The sequence below is a fragment of the Amblyomma americanum genome, chromosome 8 (genome assembly GCF_052857255.1).
Source record: "Amblyomma americanum isolate KBUSLIRL-KWMA chromosome 8, ASM5285725v1, whole genome shotgun sequence".
Taxonomy (NCBI): domain Eukaryota; kingdom Metazoa; phylum Arthropoda; class Arachnida; order Ixodida; family Ixodidae; genus Amblyomma; species Amblyomma americanum.
Genome location: NC_135504.1, coordinates 74,694,982 through 74,714,595, shown reverse-complemented (window position 1 = coordinate 74,714,595; position 19,614 = coordinate 74,694,982). Strand labels below are relative to the sequence as shown.

Here is a 19,614-nt window from a genome sequence, read left to right as displayed (position 1 = left end):
CGCCACCTGTTTTTGTCACGTGATCTTGCATGTTTGCACGTGCATGGCGGCGCCCAGTGAGGTATGTGAGCTGTGAAGCCAAGTGGAACTAGTAGGGAAACCACGAGTGGTAGGATGCTCCCCACGGGCTCGGGCGGCCTGTCGCCCACGTTTCTTCTGCTCAGGACTCTTTCCAGAAGGGCAGCGGTGCCTCTCCTGCCTGCACTGCAGAGGTATGACGCGGTTCGCGTTGGGAGCTACTGCGTCGTAGCAGCTAATTTTAGCCTTTGCGAAAGATTCAAATAACAGGTTATGTTTTGTAATTGCATTTCACCTGCTGTGTTGTTCATCAGAAACGATCGACTATGCGCTAGAAGGGTAGTGTGTGTTGTTGCGATTGTTGGTTTATTGTCCAAGGTACGAGCGGTAGCGTGAACCGCATGGAGGACACGCAAAAAACATCCGGTGTGTTAACTTTACCGCACATTATTTTGTAAAGCAGTTTCAAAGGGATAATGTAGAATGTATTTACTCGGAAAAAGTTATCGCCGACCCTGTTTGCGCATGGTGCTAGTTGCTAAGTGCTCTCATCCCGTGTCCTGACCTCTGAACGTGTGTGTGCACTTCGTGGCAGTTTCATTTTGCGAGAAAGTTACTGGTCTTCTGTTGAAAAGAAAGGAATCAGCAATGCTGGTGGGCCTTTTGCTGTATTCTCGTGACATTTTTCAGCAGGCTTTTGCTCGTGGATGCCATGCAAGTAGGGAAAAATCTAAATATAATTGATCATTCGCACAGTTAAAACCAGCATATTTTTGTCGACGACTAGCGGAGCCTTTTGTCGGGTCCTGCAAAAGATCGATGCACTTGCTTTGTTGACTTTTGTATAAAATATCCTGGCAGCATTGTACAGTGTTGTTGAGCTACACAGCTGGTAGCCCTTGCTATTATGCTGACATGCCATTCACTCTTGTTCATCAGACGTGCCGCTGGCGGGAAGGCTTCTGCTGAAGACGAGAAGCCTGTTGTGTACAGCACCAGCAAGGCAGCCCAGTGGAAGGCCGAACAGAGCTTTCGTTCAGCGTATGTAGCATTAAGAATCATCCTGTGCTGTTTATTTTGTTCCTTTGATCAGATTGCAGTGAAGTATATGCCTGCAATGCACCTCAGAGTGCCCTCAGATTGTGTGCTCGTATGATTAACAGAAATGACTTTGTAGTTGAGTAGAGAGATGGCAAGGAAGGTTTGATTCTTCAAAACACAATAGGAACAAGGGACAGGAAGGAAGCCTGTCTGCTAGCCTCCATTTCATGAAAAACAACGACTTATCATTGTATGGCCAAAATTCGTTTTGTATTCGAAGCTATTTGGTTACTTTAGGAGTGAAAACTGCTGGGTGGATTAGTAAGGTGCCAGATGGAAGAAACACACAGGGTGCTCCTTCACAGTATGTTTCTTCAGTACAGTAACTTGGAGCTTTTTGCATGCATAGCATGCCATTGGGCTGGCCTTATATAAGCGAAAGCAGAGCAGGCTAGCTCGATCCAGGTGAACGAAACAAGGGCATACCTGCCAGATTTGTGCTCTAACTTGGGCACAGCATGTTGCCTCCATGACCTTAACTACCAAGTCCTCAACCCTTGGGCAGAAATGTAGAAACCTAAGTTGGTTCATACATCCGAGTTGTAGGGCACGAAAAAACAAGGGACAAACAGGTCAGAAAGTGTGCCTTTTCAAAACTCTGCAGGAATTGCAGTCAGTAGGTTTTAGAACTTTTGTCATTTTACCTGAGATCCACCTATCTCTTGTAGAATAAGCCCACCTTCAAAACGAGGGAATATGTATCCGCTCTTGTATTGCCTTGATACTAAGTGACTTCTTTTTAGCCAAGCTAGATAAGTCCTTAAAGGAAAAATTAGACGGTATGCAGGTATTTTTTTATTTACTTATTCATGGTCCTACATTGCGTCCAGAAGGCATTACAGTAGGGGCGTATGTTACAAAAACTTGCACGTAAAACAAGTATAATTGTCAAAACCATCATCACAAATGGCAAGTTGTCAAGGTAACAGTGTAACAGTCAAGTGAGAAGACTGTAAGCAGCTTCGACACAGACGACTCATCATCAGTATACTAAGCTAAAAAAAAAAATTGGAAAATCTTGAATACAATCTTTACGCTGAAGCCCGTAGATGCTGCATCAGCAGAACTGAAGAAGTGTCATTAGTTGCTGACATGACACATTTTGGTAGTCTGTTCTATTGTTTTATTGTTTGTGGGAAAAAAACACAATTGCTATACGGATGTGCGGCAGGCTATTTCTCGTATTTTGCAACTGTGGTCTTTTCTCACGGAGATAAAAATAGGTGGTTTAGATAAAGGTCACGATCAACTCAAGCCTTTCCTCGCCCTATTTGCTTTAGCAATGTAAGCCTGGATAAAAAACTGAGTGTTTCTAGAGGGTGCCAAGCAAGCGATTTCTTCAGCGCGGTAACGCTAGTGTTATGCGTGTAGGAATTAGTCACAAAACGTGTGGCCCTATGTTGAACAGCTTCTAATTTATAAGTGTAGCGTAATTAGGGTCCCAGACTGCGGCGGAGGATGGAGCAGACATTAAAGTTTCCCTAACGTCACTCGGGGCAGCCCTGAAATCGCACTTTGGGAAATGGAGTGCACATCCAGCTTTCATAGTTACTACATATTCTACGTGTTTATTCCATGTGAGGTTTGAAGAAAATATGCCAAGGTATTTAATGCTATCAGCCAAAATTGCATTTTCTGTATCCAAGTAATACATTGCCTCCACATTTGTGCTCTTTCTGCTGAACCGGATGTAATTACATTTTGAAAAATTAACTTTCATGTTCCATTGCTGAAGCTTTTAGATATGCTGGTGACTTCCTGATTTTAGAGCGAAAGCTCTGCTGCTCCCGTTCTTCAATGTTATGTCGGTTTGCAAAGTGATCTTGAGAGGCATCGGAATGCAAAATAAAAATAATAAAATACTCTTCCTGTTCTTCAAGGTTATGTTGTTCAAAATGACCTTGAGAGGCAGCAGAGCGCAAAATAAAGGTAATAAAATATAATGAAAATAATAAAATGAAACAGAAAAACTAATAAATACCAAGGGAATAAAACAAAAACAAACAAAACAGGAGCATAATAACTAAATAATAAGAAAAAAATATGAACAAAAATAATTAAAAAGCATCTTTCACTCTGCATTAAGGTTTGGCAGAATTGTGACGAACCTGCGTCAATTTATTTATTAACAGTGACTAGGATTCCTTTGAATCCAGGGCTTTTACTATACTTACAACGCTCAGACAAAGCTTTAACCCGCTTGTTTTAACATTTGAGCTACCTTCTAACTGCATGCTCATTAACTTCATCGTTCACTGTGGTCATACCTGTTGTGCCTCTGTTGCCCTTCAATTAAACTCATTCCGAACTGGTCAAAAGAACAATTGCTAATGCTCATTTTTATAACACTCTTCAAATATCCTGTCCACATTTGGTATATAAAAAAAAAGTCTCTAGCAAGAGTGCAATAGGCTACTCTGGTCATCTTCAGATGTGGGTCCCACGGCAAATGTACCAGACGTTGCACTCGACACCTCTAATTTGTTAAAAAAAACTCATGGAAACTTATTGTAACGTGCACAATCTAACCTTAAAATATTTTTGCTGAAAAAATTTATTCATGAGGCGAGCTCAGTTTGAATTTTTCGAAAAGGCGTGAAATCAGGCACTGCTCAATAATCGATAAAAAATTAATTTTTTTAGAAAATACTTTATACATTTTTTATGATTGATATTTGCTTAGATTGTGGCTTTTGATATGATTGAGATCACTATTTTTTATGGTATAAATATTTCTTTAGAATTCAAATAAAATGTAAAAATTATATGATTTTGGCATTTGTTTTAAGAGGGTAGAGACACCACATTTTTGTGTTGTGCCTCTGGGTTGTAAATTAACTTTCTCTCCGAAATAAAGAAATGGCTATCCTGCTTTCCTAGATGTCTATTTCCTATAAAAATGTTACAGTTTATGAAACTATGTGCGTTGAAGTGAAATAAAATACTGAAGTTGCAGAAAAGTGCGTTTTCAACCATAAACACCCACTTATGGTTATAAACACCCGTTATTTCGCTTCGAGGTTGTCCAACTAGACCTACAGATGATGATGTCAGGTTTAGTAGAACAGTTTATTCTCTTTAATTTCTGAAGTTTTAATCAAGGTGATTTTTGTTTAAAGCAAGAAAGAAAATGTTTGAAGTTGAGCTCTTGTGCCGTAAGTTGTGTTGTCTCTTTGCACCTTTTCACCACAGAGCACAGCACCGTTCGAACAGGCATTATGTTAAAGATACCCTGAAATGATTTCGATGGGCATATTCTGGCGCAACAGATTTGTAGAGGTGGTCTTTGTGGTAATTTGAATCAAATTTGAAAGCTCTGCGTTGACCCTGTATTTTAGAAACAACTTTTAAAGGTCGCTGCTCGCTGTTGTTCGCAACAGATTAGGGCAACACATCTCACCATGCTTCCCCTACCCCAATGTTGTCGTTGGGCAGAAGGGCCAGCTTTCAAGCTCACCCCGTCGCTGAGCCTGAGTCGCTTTGGGACGTTAAACCCCATAAACCAAACCAGAGCAGTGGAGCTTATTGTTTTTAGTACATCGTACAATGCCAGGCAGAGCGAGCGATGATTCAGACCAAGGTGATTAGGCTACTACTTTATTTCCATGGTAAGACTATAGTGGTTGGCTTTAGCCACCAGACTTTGCTGTACTGCAATTGCAGCAAAAATAGAAGATAGAGGGAAGATACGGCTGCACTCAACTGCTCACAGTGTGCATGAATGATATCATCGCCAACAGACTGATTCCTACCTTGATTTGACAGGGGAATCTTGTAGAAGGATTTTTTGTGCTGCAGCCAGTTCTTTGAAACCTAAGTGAGATGAAATCGGACTTGGTTTCATGAAACAATGCTTAGCAGATAGGAATTCAACCAGGTACCTTTTTCTACCTTTCACTCTACACTCAGATCATCTGACAAACCTGTTAGAGCACTATATATCCTTGTTTGGTGGTGCCGTCGGTTGCCGGCAGGTCACTTGTTGTCGCAACTCCGTTGGCTGTTGTTGTTATGACAGTGGGTATTCACTGTATTTATTTATTACATCAAAGACCCCGGATATGGGGCATTACATAAGGGATGGGCATGGCAGACTACGAGATGATTGCCTCAGTCTTTTTCTTGAATTTGATGGGGTTGGTAAGGTGTATGGCTTCCGGCGGCATATCGTTCCAGTCCCGAGATGATTTGACAAAAAAAGATCGGAAATGAGATGCAGTTCTTGCAGGGGGAGGGTACACGGTCTTGCTGTGGTGAATGCGGGTGGAGAAACGATGTGTTGCTGATATGATTGATGCTCCTAAAGATGAATGATAAAACTTATGGAACAGGCATAATCGAGATAGTTTTCTTCTTTTTTCAAGACTAGACAAAGAGGCTCCAGATTTTAGAGAAGACACACTAGTATAATATGAATAATCACTGTAAATGAATCGGATAGTGCGATTTTGTATTTTTTCAAGCATTAGTGAGAGGTTTGATTGATGAGGGTCCTATACTACTGAAGCGACTTCTAATTTAGGTTGGACGAAAGTTTCATACGCTAATAATTTGATGGAAGGGGCAGGAAAACAAAGATTTCGGCGTAGGAAGCCAAGGGTACAGTTAGCATCATTAGCGATGTTCGTTATATGTGAAGCCCATGTTAGGGTATGAGTTGAAGTAATGCCCAAATACTTACAGGTAAGAACGGAACACACTTCAGAACTAAAAAGAACTTATTTAGAGGGAATGTAGGATTGCCTGCGATGAAAAGAAATCATACATGTTTTAGCAATATTAGGGGCATTAACCAATGCATGCTATATAATGTATAATACAATAATAAATTAAAAACTCAGATATAAATAGAAAAACATGTTTAAACTACTCACCCTAACACATACGGAAATATACTGATTTCTGCTTATTGTTCGCGCCAAAATTTGCTGCTACTTTTCTAACCGCTGTGGCAACACTGGCCAGAAGATGCACTTTTGAAGAATTACGAGGTGTCATGCATATGGGGAGAGAAAGCACCGTACGCTCCATCGAAAGTTGCGTGGACGATGAAGGGTTGTTCGGTGCCTCCGCTAGCGCTGCCTGCCCCATCGGCTGGTTAACCTCCTCTAATAACCAATGAAATAAAAAAAGTTTTGCCATCTCCTTGACTAGATTTGTATCCGAAAATTTTTGGTAATTCCTAGCGGCATATTTTTTTTACTCCGATTGTCTGCAATATCTTCAAGTTTAGTTGAGATATTTAGAATGCAGTTTTGATAATGAGAAGCGCATGTAAACTTCAAAAGGAAATGTTGCGGTTTTAATGGGCTGCATTTTATCGTGTTTTGGGTCGCACGACCACACTGTTGCGTAGGGCGCCCTCAGATGACCTTGCAGATGGCTACTGGAGACCTCATTCTGACAACGCATGCTGGTCTTCGCTTGCGACTGAAAAGCAAGTTTTGCTGTTGGCACAGCTTAGCTTGCGCCACGCCATGCATGTGCCCGGATTTCTGTATCTTAACTCAGGTTGATGGAAGTGGCACATCGGTAGTTGTGATTTTGCCTTATTTTTGTAATTTTACTTTATTTGGGAAGAGGTGATTATTAAAATTGAAAAATTGACGCGAAATGAACAGAATGCCTGTGACCAAGAGAGTGCTAGGGCACTTGCGTCACGGTGACCGAACGAAATGGTCCGATCCAGTTGTGACTCAGAGGCTGACTGAGATCCAGGATTTCGGCTTCTTTGAGAGCGGAAGGCAGATACCACGCTTGGCGGTGGGTTCTGGCCTGATTCCGCAGTGTTAAACTTGTAGTTCATCTGTTAGACTCTTGAATAGTCGGAGGCTGATGAGGATCCTGCTTGGGGTGGACTCTGGCCTGCTTGAGAGTTCGAGTTTGTAGCTTTTACGTGGGGGGGGGGGGGGGCACCTGCCGATCACTTTGTAGCATAACTGTAAATAAACGGGTACAGGTGACGAAAGTGTTGTTCACTCTGCCTGTTGCAATGTGTCACAGGGTAAGCAAACAAGCAGGAACTTCGCTAATGAAGAAAAACGACATCGTTGCTTCATCTAACCTCACTACTTATTACGACAAATTTCGTCGAGCAAGAGCTGCTTCCAATAACAATGATACGAGCTTTGTAGTGGAAGCACACATAGCTCCAATTCAGGAGACCAAATGGCGAGAAGTATTGCAAAAGCAGTGGTGGCACCGCCATGGCGCAGACATGGTCAGCACAGACACTATGAGTATTGTAGTGTTTTTGTAACCTGTAACCTGCAACATGCAATAAATGAAACTTCAGTGCCAGGCACTCCATCCGCGCCATGATGGGTCTAACTGGAGGCAGCCATCCAGTCATTCACTTTCGTCTTAAGCGCGTCGGTTCTAGCAGACACGGCCAAATTTGTGATCAAGACGTAATGATTGCCGCGTGTTGGCAAACATTTCATCATCAACGCGCTTTTCTTCACTCAATGTCGCGCAGTCCGCTCGCTGGGTTATTCCCGACTCCGCAAGCCTTCGTCCACCAATTTTGCTGACTATTTTATAAGTTTCGTTCCCCTGTTCCCTTGTGAGACTGTTGAACAGTACTTTGGTTTTCTGCATGTTAATTTTTAGACCCACCATTCTGCTCTGCCTGTCCAACTCATTGATCATGCTTTGCAGTTTCATTTCATTTTCATGTTCATTTATTCATAATCTTGCCATACAAATAATCAAAACACTGACTGAACCCATTGCCAGAGGCTAGTGTGGGGTTCAGAACCAAAATACATAATGGCAATGACACAGCACTTGTGTAAAATGAAAAGCACAAAATCAATGGCAAAAGACCAAAATACCGCATACAATGAGAAGAAAACATCTCCTGAAGTTCATCTCCAGATTGACTTACCAAGGCAATGTCATCAGCGAATCTATGCAATGTCAGCGCATGTTGAAATACCCCAGGTGGTCGAAATTTTTGAAGCCCTTCACTATGGCATCCCTCATAGCCCGAGTCCTAGTAAACCCCAATAAACCTAAACCTAAATCATCAGCAGATTGCAGATTACTAAGGTATTTTCTGTTAATTCTTATCCCCAACTGCTCCCAATCCAAGGCTCTGAATACCTCTTTTGTGAACAGGCGATGAATAGCATTGGTGAGATTGTGTCTCCCTGCCTGACATACTTCCTTGTTGGAATTTTACTGCTGACTTTATGGAGGATAATGGTAGCGTTGCAGCCGTTATAGATATCTGAGTATTTTTACATAAGGCTGTTGTACACCCTGATTCCTAAATGCCTTCATGACTGCTAAGGCTTTGACTGAGTCAATTGCTTTTTCGTAATCTACGAAGGCTATAACAGCGGTTGGTTAGATTTTGCGCATTTCTGTACTACCTGATTGATACTGTAAATGCTTTTTATTATGGAGCATCCTCTATGAAAGCCTGCCTGATCACTTTGCTAATTGAAATCTATGGTTTTCTTGACTCTATTAGCAATTACATTATTAAATACCTCCCAAGAGGGATACGCCGACGGCCTGGGTTGCTCCCACTTCAGTCTCTGCTGTCCGCACCACTTGGACAGTGAGCAGCCGTCAATGCAACCCTCAAATCTTTGCTGGCCTCCGCGATGACGGCATTGATGACTGGCTTGACCACTGTGAATGCGTGAGTTCTTTCAACCGATGGGACGACTGCTTAAACCACTAAATGAGCGCTGCTATGTGACTGACATCGCAGGCACATGGTTCCTTACTCTCGAGACAAATATTTCGGACTAGCCCAGTTTCAAGCAGCCGTAGCGGTCTAAAGTAGCCAAGAAGAAGCTTGGTCACTGCATTTAGTGCCCTACTGGGTCATACACTTCCTACATTCAGGATATACTCGCTCTTTGTCGATGTGTCGTTACTACCATGACTGAGGCCAACCGGGCCACGTCCTGAAGGGTATCGACTGTCTTGCGAACGCCCTTGCCGTCCAAAGTCCTGCCTTCATCGATGCCATCATCACAACCTGTCAAGGCTTTGACTAACTGCAATCCAACCGCATTTCGAAGTGGGAACAGTGTTGGTCAAATGTTTTAGGGGAATCCCCCAAGGTGGAGTAGATTTGTAATATGGGAGTAATTACTCATTGGCTCTTGCCCTACCATATGCTAGCTGTCCCGGTTAGCTCAGTTGGTAGAGCGACTACTCCAGTGATGTGGTAGTCCCAGGTTCAAACCCAGGACCAGGACGAATTTTTCTTTAACTACGAAGTTTCAGAGAAAGCCGTATAGCTTTCCTTTGCAGCTGTATTACTGCGCTTGAATGGATGCCAATGAGTTATTACTCCCTTATTACAAATCTATGTCGCCTTGGGGTATTCCCTTAAAACATTTACTCCCACTGCCTTCAGGGCGCCAGTGAGCACTGAAGCCTGCCTGGAAGATCGCAAAAGTCATTACGACTTCATACACTGCATTGTCTTGTACCATCCTGGGGAACAAGTCTTTGGACACCGTTGCGCACGCCTGGTGTCTGTGACAAATTTCAGCATCGTTTTATTGGTTCCTACTTGGTACTGAACCCAAATTCTCCAGTGTGCTACCGTGTCACTGTTGTTGATCATCCTGCAGACTGCCATTACCGCGGGACTGAAGTTGTCCACGATTCCCGCCTGAAGCCTTTCGTTCAACGCACCGCATCAGAATAATCGCGCTAGGCTGGCCACTTGTTACTGCATGGGTAGTTGTTGTTGACCTTAGTAAACATGGTACATACCCACACAGGGTATTGGCCAAGGAATGGTGATGAATGCCAAGAAAAATCATGTAGTATTTTCCGAAAACAGTGGCTTGAGGTGGAGAAGTAGAATAGTGGAATGACAAATTGCAAAAAATAATAATTGAGGAAAAAATCAAACAAGATAGTCTTGAACTATCAGGAGTAGAAAAATAAATAACTAAATTTATTTAATACATGCGGCAGAATACATTTAACAAGGTAACCTGCCAGTTGCGATAATGTAATCATGAAGTTAATGTGAACACTGTCTGCGGCTTTCTTCTTTTCACCTATCTGTGTACAACTTCATCCTTCTCATCTGCGCATACTCATCCTCATCCATACCTTCATTATTGTCATTGCTTTTGCTATTTGCTCGAGGCGCGTCTCTGGCTGCGAGAAACCTGTTCGTTGAAATCCTGCCTCTGCGTTACAATATATATGCAGGGTGTCCCAGCTAATTTAACTAAGACGCGACAAAATACATCTTTCTGGCTATTCTATGGAGCAAGTCACACTGTTTTTTGTATTGTTCTTAATCGTTTTGTAAGCAATGAAGATAGGCAAAAAATTCCAATGAGAAGGTACTATAATGGTCTGCAAAACGTCCGCTTAAGCAGTTTCTGGCTTTCCATCTGTTGCATATTGGCTTTTTTTCGCTCACTGCAGATACAAAATACAAAAAATACCACGTGACATGTCGACTTGCGCACCGCAATTGCAGTGATCTCAAACGTTTCGCTATTTGGCTGGCTGTGCCGGTGCTGAAAATGTGACAGGGCTGCGACGCAGGCACTGGCTGTGCAATTTACGCCAGCGCAAGCGATAAGGGCTTTGTCTGCTTGTCACTGTCATGAACCGCCACAAGGGACGCATACCGCCGCTCTCCTTCCTCTTTGATTGTGGACATCACACGTGCCCGACCTGTGCATATGTTATGCACCTTTTATCTCCAATGAAACTGTCTGCTGATGATTGTGCAGTTTATCACGTGATTAAAAATACTAACGACATTGCTTTGCTACAAATTGACCTGGATGTAATCTCTAACTGGTGTGCTATATAGCAAATGACCCTTAATACGTCTAAATACAAAGTGATGCACTTCTCACGTCGTAAAACCACAAATCCACCTGTCTATTTCATTAACAATGCATCGTTACTACCAGTTACATCCTATAAATATCTTGGTGTTTTTTAACCCCGAACCTCACTTGTAACGATCATGTCAGCCACATAATCGCCAATGCCAATCGCATGCTGGGCTACTTAAAAAGACATTCTTCCATAACTTTTTCTTCGTAAAACTAACAGTTTATAAATCTTTGGTGCATTCTACGCTTGAATATGCTTCTTCAGTATGGGACCCCCAAACTAACATGCTGACAGCAGCTATTGAAGGAGTACAAAATTGCGCAGCCCGTTTTATTTTTTCTAACTATAATTGTACAGCAAGCGTAACACTCATGAAGCATACGTTATCATTACCGCCCCTTAAGGTGCGCAGAAAGGTATCATGACTGACACTCTTCTTTAAAACTTCTTGTGATACCACGGCTTGCATCGTTTTGTTTGTTACCCTAACATCTTTACTGTACATCGCATATTTTTATAGCACTGTATAATATACATTTTCTTTGCCCCCGTAATACTGTATAATGATGTAGTATTATATTCTAAATACGTTCATTATTACTGGAAAAACCTGTTCAGCATTGTTTTTAAGTACCACTTTGCAACTGCTCACTCCCCTCTCTAATGCCCTCTGTGTGTGGCATGAGGGACCATGAAATAAGTAAATAAATAATGTGTAAATAGAATACTTGTATATAGTTCCTCTCTCCCCCTTATCTTTTCTGCCTGTTCGCTCACCTCTCTCATTTCATTACTCCAGTCTGCCTGCTATCTCTTTATTTCTGCTGCCCCAGGTCAGGTGCTTCCTGTAGCGATGGCAGATGCTGGGGCTAGCAAAAATCTTTTCCTCGCTTTTTATTATTATTTTAAATAAATCACTACTACTACTACACATACCGCTGGCGTGAATCATGCAGCCAGTTGCTGCGTTGCCACCCTGTCGCCTTTGAAGTGGCACCATACCGGGCTAAAGATCTGTTCGTTCCTACATGGAACGTTTGAGAGCACTGCAATCGCGGCGCACAAATGGGCATGTCACATGATATTTTTTTTATTTTGCAAGCATCTGCAGTGAGGAAAAAAAGGGTAATACTTAATAAATTCAAAGTTGGAAACTGTTCAACCGGACGTTTTGCAGACTGTTCTACAACTTTCTCATCGGAATTTTTTGCCTATCTTCATTGCTTGCAAGTGTGCTTAATTAATCTCGACTAATAATGCAATTAAGTGCAATGCAAAAAAATAGTGGCACTTGCTCTGAACAATAGCCAGCAACATGCATTTTTTTGCATCGTCTTAGGCATATTTTTGAACCCTGGCTAAAGTTAGCTGGGCCACCCTTTTTAGTTTCCAGTGGTGGCCTGTCCAGAACCAGGGATTCTTAGCACCCTCCGCTGTGTCACAGGTCTGGCCACAGCCTTGGTGAGTTGCTTTGCAGCCACTGGGGACTGAGGCCGAGGGTTAATTGGTTTATTCATATAGAAGGTTGTGTCAAAGTACTAAGCAGGGGCGGCTAGATGTTCTGGTGAGGGAGTGCGCGGTCGGTTTGGTCACCGAGATCAGGCTGCACCCTTAGGCCTGGTTGTGCAATTGCATCAACACCTGGATTTTTTTGTTAATCTGGTGGAGAATTGCGTGACACCGAGATTTGAACTGTGGTCCTCTTACACGCAAGGCAGGTGCTTTACCTCTAAGCCTCACTGCATCAGCGATAGGATTACCTTCGCTTAAAGTTCCTTTGTGAAAGCAAATATGTCGAAAAGGGCTCCCTGAGGAGTTGTCAATTTCAGCTATCGCTGCTCAGTGTTGCTGTATTGGCCTATTGGTTTTTCCCAGTTGTCGGCTAAAAGTTTCCCATTTTTTTTCCCACAAATATATTTTTTTCAAGATACAGCAATTTTAGACTGAATACAGCCAAGGTAATAAATATAAGAATGAGTGAAATAAAATAAATGCAAAGCCCTTTAATAATGAACAAGAGGGCTGGATTGTTCTTGATCACATCATTGTCAATCACCACTTCATTTTTATTAGTTCTTGCTTTGGGACGGGGACCAGCTCGGCTACTTCCATTTCCTTTCTAGCCTCTCCTGTATACAACGTAGAAATTTTCAGGAATTCCTTTACAACAACATGCATACATAGGAGATTGTGTGACTAAAGAGTTGGGAGTGGTTGGAAGTAATTAATGGAAGGGTCACTGCCACTATAGCTGGAAGAAATCCAAGGACGCAGCACTTGAAGCCTGAATGAACCTGGGCTCTGTATCCAAGGCTAGGCAGCAAATTAACGGGAAACATCAAGCCGAATTTCTTCTCGTGACACTGGTCAGGCCGCCATGATAATAGCATTTTCCCTTCATCTTTGTACATTTTCCCGAGAAAGCACATTTAGAACACCGGTCTTTAGCGAAACCAAAGTTCCCACGTTTTCAATGGGTTATTAAACAAAATTGCCTTTTTCCCTTAGTGGCTTGATTTTCCTACGATATGAGAAATTTCCTTAGATTCGGCAACTCTGTCGCTGCTAAAACAAGCAGATTCCGCTTTATTCCTGACCTCGGGAGAGGATAAAGAGACCGCCGTAAATCCACATATTTTCGCAATAAGAACTCTAAGGCTTGCCTGCTCTAGGAATGGTAACAAGGGGCGGTTGCTTGCATGCTGTTAAATGAGACCAGTAGGACTGCATGAGTGTTACAAATGAAAAAGTGCTTCAGGCGAATTCTTGTTTAGTGTGGAGGCAACTTTTCCCCCTGTTTCTTTGTCTTAGGCCCATACTGCTGCCCTCCAATGTGCCCTTTTAGAGCCGCAGTTTCACAGGGCACTTTCTCAGTACTAAACGGCGTTGCCATCCATATCAGTTTGATTCATGGGGGCTATTCTGTCCAGGGAGCATGTGCTTGTGTTAGTTCACTTTCTGCACTTGTGGAATCTGGTATCCGGATGGAAGGGAAGCGAAATGGTGCAGATGGTTGCTTAACGTTGACAGTTGATTTGAGAGTTGGCGTCTAAGAAAGGCGAGAAAACTGGTCATGTCATCCGGTTGACCAGGGGCCATTCTTTGTCTCTCAAGTCATTTGCAGCACTTTGAAAGGTAGATCTTTCTCGTCCAATCAGGCCCAAGGAAGATAACAAATAGTCCCTCAAATATTTAAGCAATTTTTTTTACTGTTATTTAAACAGTTCAGGATGGTGTTTCATTGACTGGTTAAATTATCAGAGAAAGTCTGCACAAGCACAGCACTCTGGAAAACTGCTGCGACGTAGTGTGCTGCTATTGATAAGCATGGCATCTGCTGAACCAGCCGAGCCTCCTGCGCACAGCAGATGGATACTGATGCTGTTTCCTTCCCTGTTGTGAAACCAGTACCAGTCACGAGGTGAGGTGCATGGAGGAGCATATATTGTCGAGCACGCCATTATGATTGGCTTAGATCTCCACAGTTTTCACAGTGCTGCAAACGACTTGTAAGATGGAGTATAGGCATGTCCATGGCATTGAGGGCCAACTGTCACCATCACACCTTTACTTCTGTGAGTGATGAGCAGCCTGGCATCATCTGCCATACTGTCTGACTTCATCTGCCATTGTATCTTGAACCATCTGCTGTACCGTCTGGCATCTCTGGGTCTTGTCATGTGCAGGCGTCCTGCTGACGTGCCAGAAGTCCAGCGCTGGTCCGTTCTGGCAAGCCTGGTGGCTTTCATGGTCTATTTCTGCATACTGCGCGAGGAGAACGACTTCGACCAGAGCCTGATGCGACCCCTGTCAGATACGATTCCAGGCATAGACAAGGTTCTCCCACCAACACCGGCACCTGCACCGCGCAAGTGGGTGCCACCAGCGTGGCGTGACTGACTCCAGAGGGGTGCCCATGAACTGTAGACCCTTGCTTGGCTGGGAGCGTGCCTGGTATAGTGATTGCTAGGCCAGGCATATGCACAAACACCATTGTGCTGCTGCAGGCTCTGAATTTTCTTGAGCACATTCACAATAGGACTTCCTCTTACACAGGTTACAACATAGAGGCTGAACGTATACAGTCACAAAACTTCTTCTCTAGGCAATAAAGCAGACAGCAGTAGACACTGTGTTGTTCTCATTTATTGTGCCAAATCATTGTGGGAAGTTTCTGACGTGCAGAGGTTAAATAAGTTGAGTTCTTTTTCACCTTCCTCCTTCCCAAAGTAAGGAGCTGCGAGCCACCCACCTCCATTTTTCAAAAGCGCCTCCCACCACATGCCTACCTCTGCCCACCTTCACCGTCCCAAAAAAAAAAAATCTTGCAGGACGGTTAATATTAATAATAATAATAATAATAGGTTTTTGGGGAAAGGAAATGGTGCGGTATGTCTCATATATAGTTGGACAGTTGGACACCTGAACTGTGCGGTAAGGGAAGGGATAAAGGAGGGAATGAAAGAAGAAAGGAAGAGAGAGGTGCCGTAATGGAGGGCTCCGGAATAATTTCGACCACCTGGGGATCTTTAAAGTGCACTGACATCGCACAGCACACGGGCGCCTTAGCGTTTTGCCTCCATAAAAATGCAGCCGCCGCGGTCGGGTTCGAACCCGGGAACTCCGGATCAGTAGCCGAGCGCCCAAACCACTGAGCCACCGCGGCGGGTCAGGACACGAGATACAGCGATAGGTGGTCAGGCATTTAGTGTTAGGTATATTTTCCTGGTGCACTCGTGACTACACCAGTGATGCACCCTTGCACTGGCAGGCGGCTGTTTCAAACAGCCACCTGTAGGTCTATGCGACCCTTTTACCCTTTTGTTGGTCCTCTCAGAAAAAATACAAAAAAAACATAAATGAGAGGGGCAGCCTGGACCAGCAACGCTTTTCCGGGGTTAAAGCCAATACAAAAAAGAAAAGGAGCTAAACGCTAAAAAAAAAACTTAAAGAGAAAAGCAGGAAAATAGAAACAACAAAAAAAAAACATGAAACCCCAATGGCACAGAATAGACAGAAGCACAGGTAATGTTACAGAGAATGTCAGCACAGATAAAGTCACAGGCACAGTTGGTCCAAACAGTCAGAAACACAGATAACGTCAGTACAGATGAAGTCACAGGCAAAGTTTGTCCATACACCACAGACAGTCAGAAGCACAGATAAAGTCACAGAAAATGTCAGCACAGATAAAGTCACCGGCACAGTTGGTCCAAACACAGTGTCAGACCACAGAGAGGTGCATCCTTGTCCAGCACAGGAACACAGAGCACTTCTCTGTACAGAGCTTATGCAGGAGAAATGATAGTGACGAAGGTACTCATCGGGAATGTGTAGGAATTGTGCTGCTGGTGAGATGAACCATTTGAATCAGAACAGCACAAGCAGCAGGGTTATTCAAAAGAGTGGGGTATGTAGACAGTGTAATGTCAGATGAGCAGAGAGACTTTAAACGGGAAACTAAAGGAGCAGTAAGGGAGCAAATTCCGGACGTAATGACTGACATCTTCGGACAAAACATCGCATGAGCAAATTGAAGAAGGAGATAAGCCAATTTTTTTAAAGTAAAAAGGGAATCGACCATGACCAGTGAGTAAAGTAATAAGAGGACTCCTAGATAGACGGATGGAAGGAATACTGAGCGTATCGAGGATCCAGTTAAATAATTCTGTGTGCCGCCATTATTGCCAATAAGTTCGCCATAAAGGAAGTGAAGAATGGTGTAAACGGGAACGCACGCAACGGCATGAAAGGGTAGAAGTGTGTAAATGGCCATATTGCCCAGCACTACCAGCAGCCTGGTCGGCTAACTCATTTCCAAAAATTCTGGAGTGACCCCTGATATGAAATAAAAGAAATGAGGCAAGAGAAGACAAATGATAGAGATCTTTCTTAATGGAAGTAATTGTAGGGTTAAATGAAGTAACTGAAGACAGGGCAGAAAGCAGAAATAGAGAATGAGTGTAGAAATGAACGGGCATGGAAGGAGGGTTATTAATAGCAAACACGACAGCATAATGGAATGCAACAAGCTCAGTGGCATAGGCACTTGAAGGTGGTTCTAAGGATATGCGATGAACATATAAAATATTTTGTGTGGAGCTAAGAACAACAAAAGCAGCACCAGCACTGTGATGAGTGAATGACGCGTCTATGTAAACATGCAATGCGCGTTTACACGAAAAAGCCAAGGCTTCCTGATAACTAAGTTGAGCAAAAGAAAATTTATATTTCAATGAGGGATGGTGAGACCAGATGTTCAGTACAGGCTGAATTTCAAACGGGTTATAAAATTTGCCGTAGACAACGGGTTGCCGTAATGTGAAAAGCATAAGCTCTGCACATAATTGGTCCTGATAAATAGGCAATGGAAGAACATTGGCAAGGACATGAAGAGCACCAGTTCTCGTAGTACTGTAGGCACCAGTAACGATAAGACACGATCTCTCAGTCTGGAAAGCGGACAATGGAACCACCAAGCTGGGGCGGCATAGGTGATTGTAGGAAGAATAACCTGATGATACATCAGGCGCAAATATGATGGAGAAACGCGAAAATGGAAACGGAACCAATTAAGGAGCTTGGTCGTAGATGCAATAATTTTCTCTTGCAAATGATTAACATGAGGAATAAAGCTTAGCTGGGAGTCAAAAACAACTCCTAATTAATATTGGGTTCACACTTGAGACTGCAATTGTCTAGGCGTATAGTTGGCTTACGTTTGCACAATGCCGGGACTCCATTAAAAAATAAAACAACACTTTTGACGGTTTAAGTGAGCACGATACTTACCACACCAGTTTTGGATTGATGTTAAAACATTTGAACCCAATGTTGACAACTCGCGGCTAGCCTTTCCAGGGACAAGGATAATATGTTGAGCGGCACAACCGAAGCGTGGCCTTGTGGTAGAGCATCTGCCTTGCATTCGGTAGGTGCTGGGCTCGATCCCCAGTGCCGCTGGGTACCCACCGGTTTTTTAATGGGTACAAGATTTCCCCCGGCCCGGTGCTCATCTTCTATAGGGTGAGATGCTTGGGAATATGGTCCCGGACCAAACCGTTGCCTTGATGGATCAGAGGTCAGTTCCGCCGTCAAGCAACCCTAAATGCGCCTCGTGCGGTAGAAGCCCGACTTACCCAACAATACCAGCGGCGAGGACGCCGACGACAGCGGATGACTACGATGCGCAAGCCAGGGACAGGCGCCTGACAGCTGTCGCTGTAATATTCTGTCGTGTTGAATTTGTTGGCTGGGAGGTCAGTGATGGTGTACTCCATCTTGTGGCCTTCAAGTGCTTGTAGGTTGTGCTCCCAATGCTGCTGCTTCCGGCGTTTGGGTTTGCGTGGTCGCCACCTTGCCTCATGTTTTGTGGTCACTCAAGCGTTTGCTGGGGTCCACACACAACGCTGAAGAATGGGAAGAGGTCCTCCGGGCCCGAAATCACCGTTCACCAAAGTCGGCGACCAGCACAGCTCCTTGAGGAGACGCCGCAGCAGCGGACACCGCTTGCGCAGCGCATGAGACAGAAAGGTCAGCGCGGCAGGAGCGACGCGTCTTCGCCAAGACCCAACGCCGCAGCTTCCCAGCAACAATTGTAATGTAATTTTCTGCCCCAATTCCAGCATTGACGCAGCAAAATTCACAGAACGCTAACTGAGAGCAGCAGTAATCGAGTCCTGTGAAGTCCCAGTCACCTTAGCACAGAAAGACTGCATCCGGAGCAACTTTTTCAAAAACGTATTCATTCTTATCACAATTGCTGTCCAGATCGAGCCGTCAAATACGCACAGATACGACAGATCACAATAAGAGGCCAAAAAGTGTAAGTCCAAAGCATATATCGCACTACCTGATCAAGCCATACGGAGCATCATTTATCGCGGCCACAGCGGGGAACCACCCCGAGAGATCTTGCAAGAACTCTGGAGGGTGAACCCGCTGCTTCCCATAGTCCAGGCACGTGACATGGGCAAGATGTCAGTCCATCCTCATCCATTTATGGCGGCGGAGCACTCACAATCAGTCAAGTACTAAGGATCTATATTTCGCGCCTTCCCCTTCAGGCCCAAGGTGGAAGCCTGCACACACTGCAGGCAGACTGGACACCGACGAGACGTGTGCCTGTTCCTGGACAAACAGAGATCCGGAATGTGGAGGACAACACCCTGATGATCAACAGTGTTCTCCCATCTGTATCGTGCGTGGAGCCCAGCAAGCAACGTACCTCCTCATATGTGCCCAAAAAGGATGGGATGTCCCAGTCCCTGTACAGCATTTATCAAACATTTCTAGACCGTAGAGGCAAGACATAGAAACAGAAGCAAAAGGACAGTGTTCCCACAAGGGTCTTGAAACGTTTCTTCGAGAGTGTTAAGCAGCATTAAAAACGGATCATAACATTTTGGGCCCAGGAAGGTAGGGTATAACATTTCGGGACCAATGATTTTTAATAAGAAATAAAAATCGACTAGCTAGTCGCTCGCTCTCTTCTCTCTCCCTCGCGCCACAAGCTGCGGGGTGAGAAGGTATTGCTCCTGCACTCTTGGTTTTGAGAGATCAAGTTTCGTTCGATAGTTCGGACAGCCGAAGGAAGCAGTTAAGCCCACACCTCTCACGGCGCATGCGTTTCTCGTGCACGTGGGCCGT

General features: G+C 43.9%; 1 protein-coding gene across 1 annotated transcript; it reads left to right on the top strand.

The window, feature by feature from the left end:
* Nucleotides 1-10: 10 nt before the first annotated feature.
* Nucleotides 11-15,093, top strand: LOC144101931 (uncharacterized). Its single transcript, XM_077635166.1, has 3 exons — nt 11-212; nt 958-1,059; nt 14,652-15,093. Exons 1-3 carry the CDS (start codon nt 115-117, stop codon nt 14,863-14,865), a joined length of 414 nt encoding a protein of 137 aa, XP_077491292.1. The 5' UTR covers nt 11-114; the 3' UTR covers nt 14,866-15,093.
* Nucleotides 15,094-19,614: the final 4,521 nt, after the last annotated feature.

Bases quoted from the DNA above. Each gene is read 5' to 3' on its own strand.
- LOC144101931 (XM_077635166.1), top strand. From the start codon at position 115: ATGCTCCCCACGGGCTCGGGCGGCCTGTCGCCCACGTTTCTTCTGCTC. The intron at 213-957 runs GTATGACGCGGT...CTTGTTCATCAG, and splicing joins CTCCTGCCTGCACTGCAGAG to ACGTGCCGCTGGCGGGAAGG. The intron at 1,060-14,651 runs GTATGTAGCATT...TGTCATGTGCAG, and splicing joins GAACAGAGCTTTCGTTCAGC to GCGTCCTGCTGACGTGCCAG.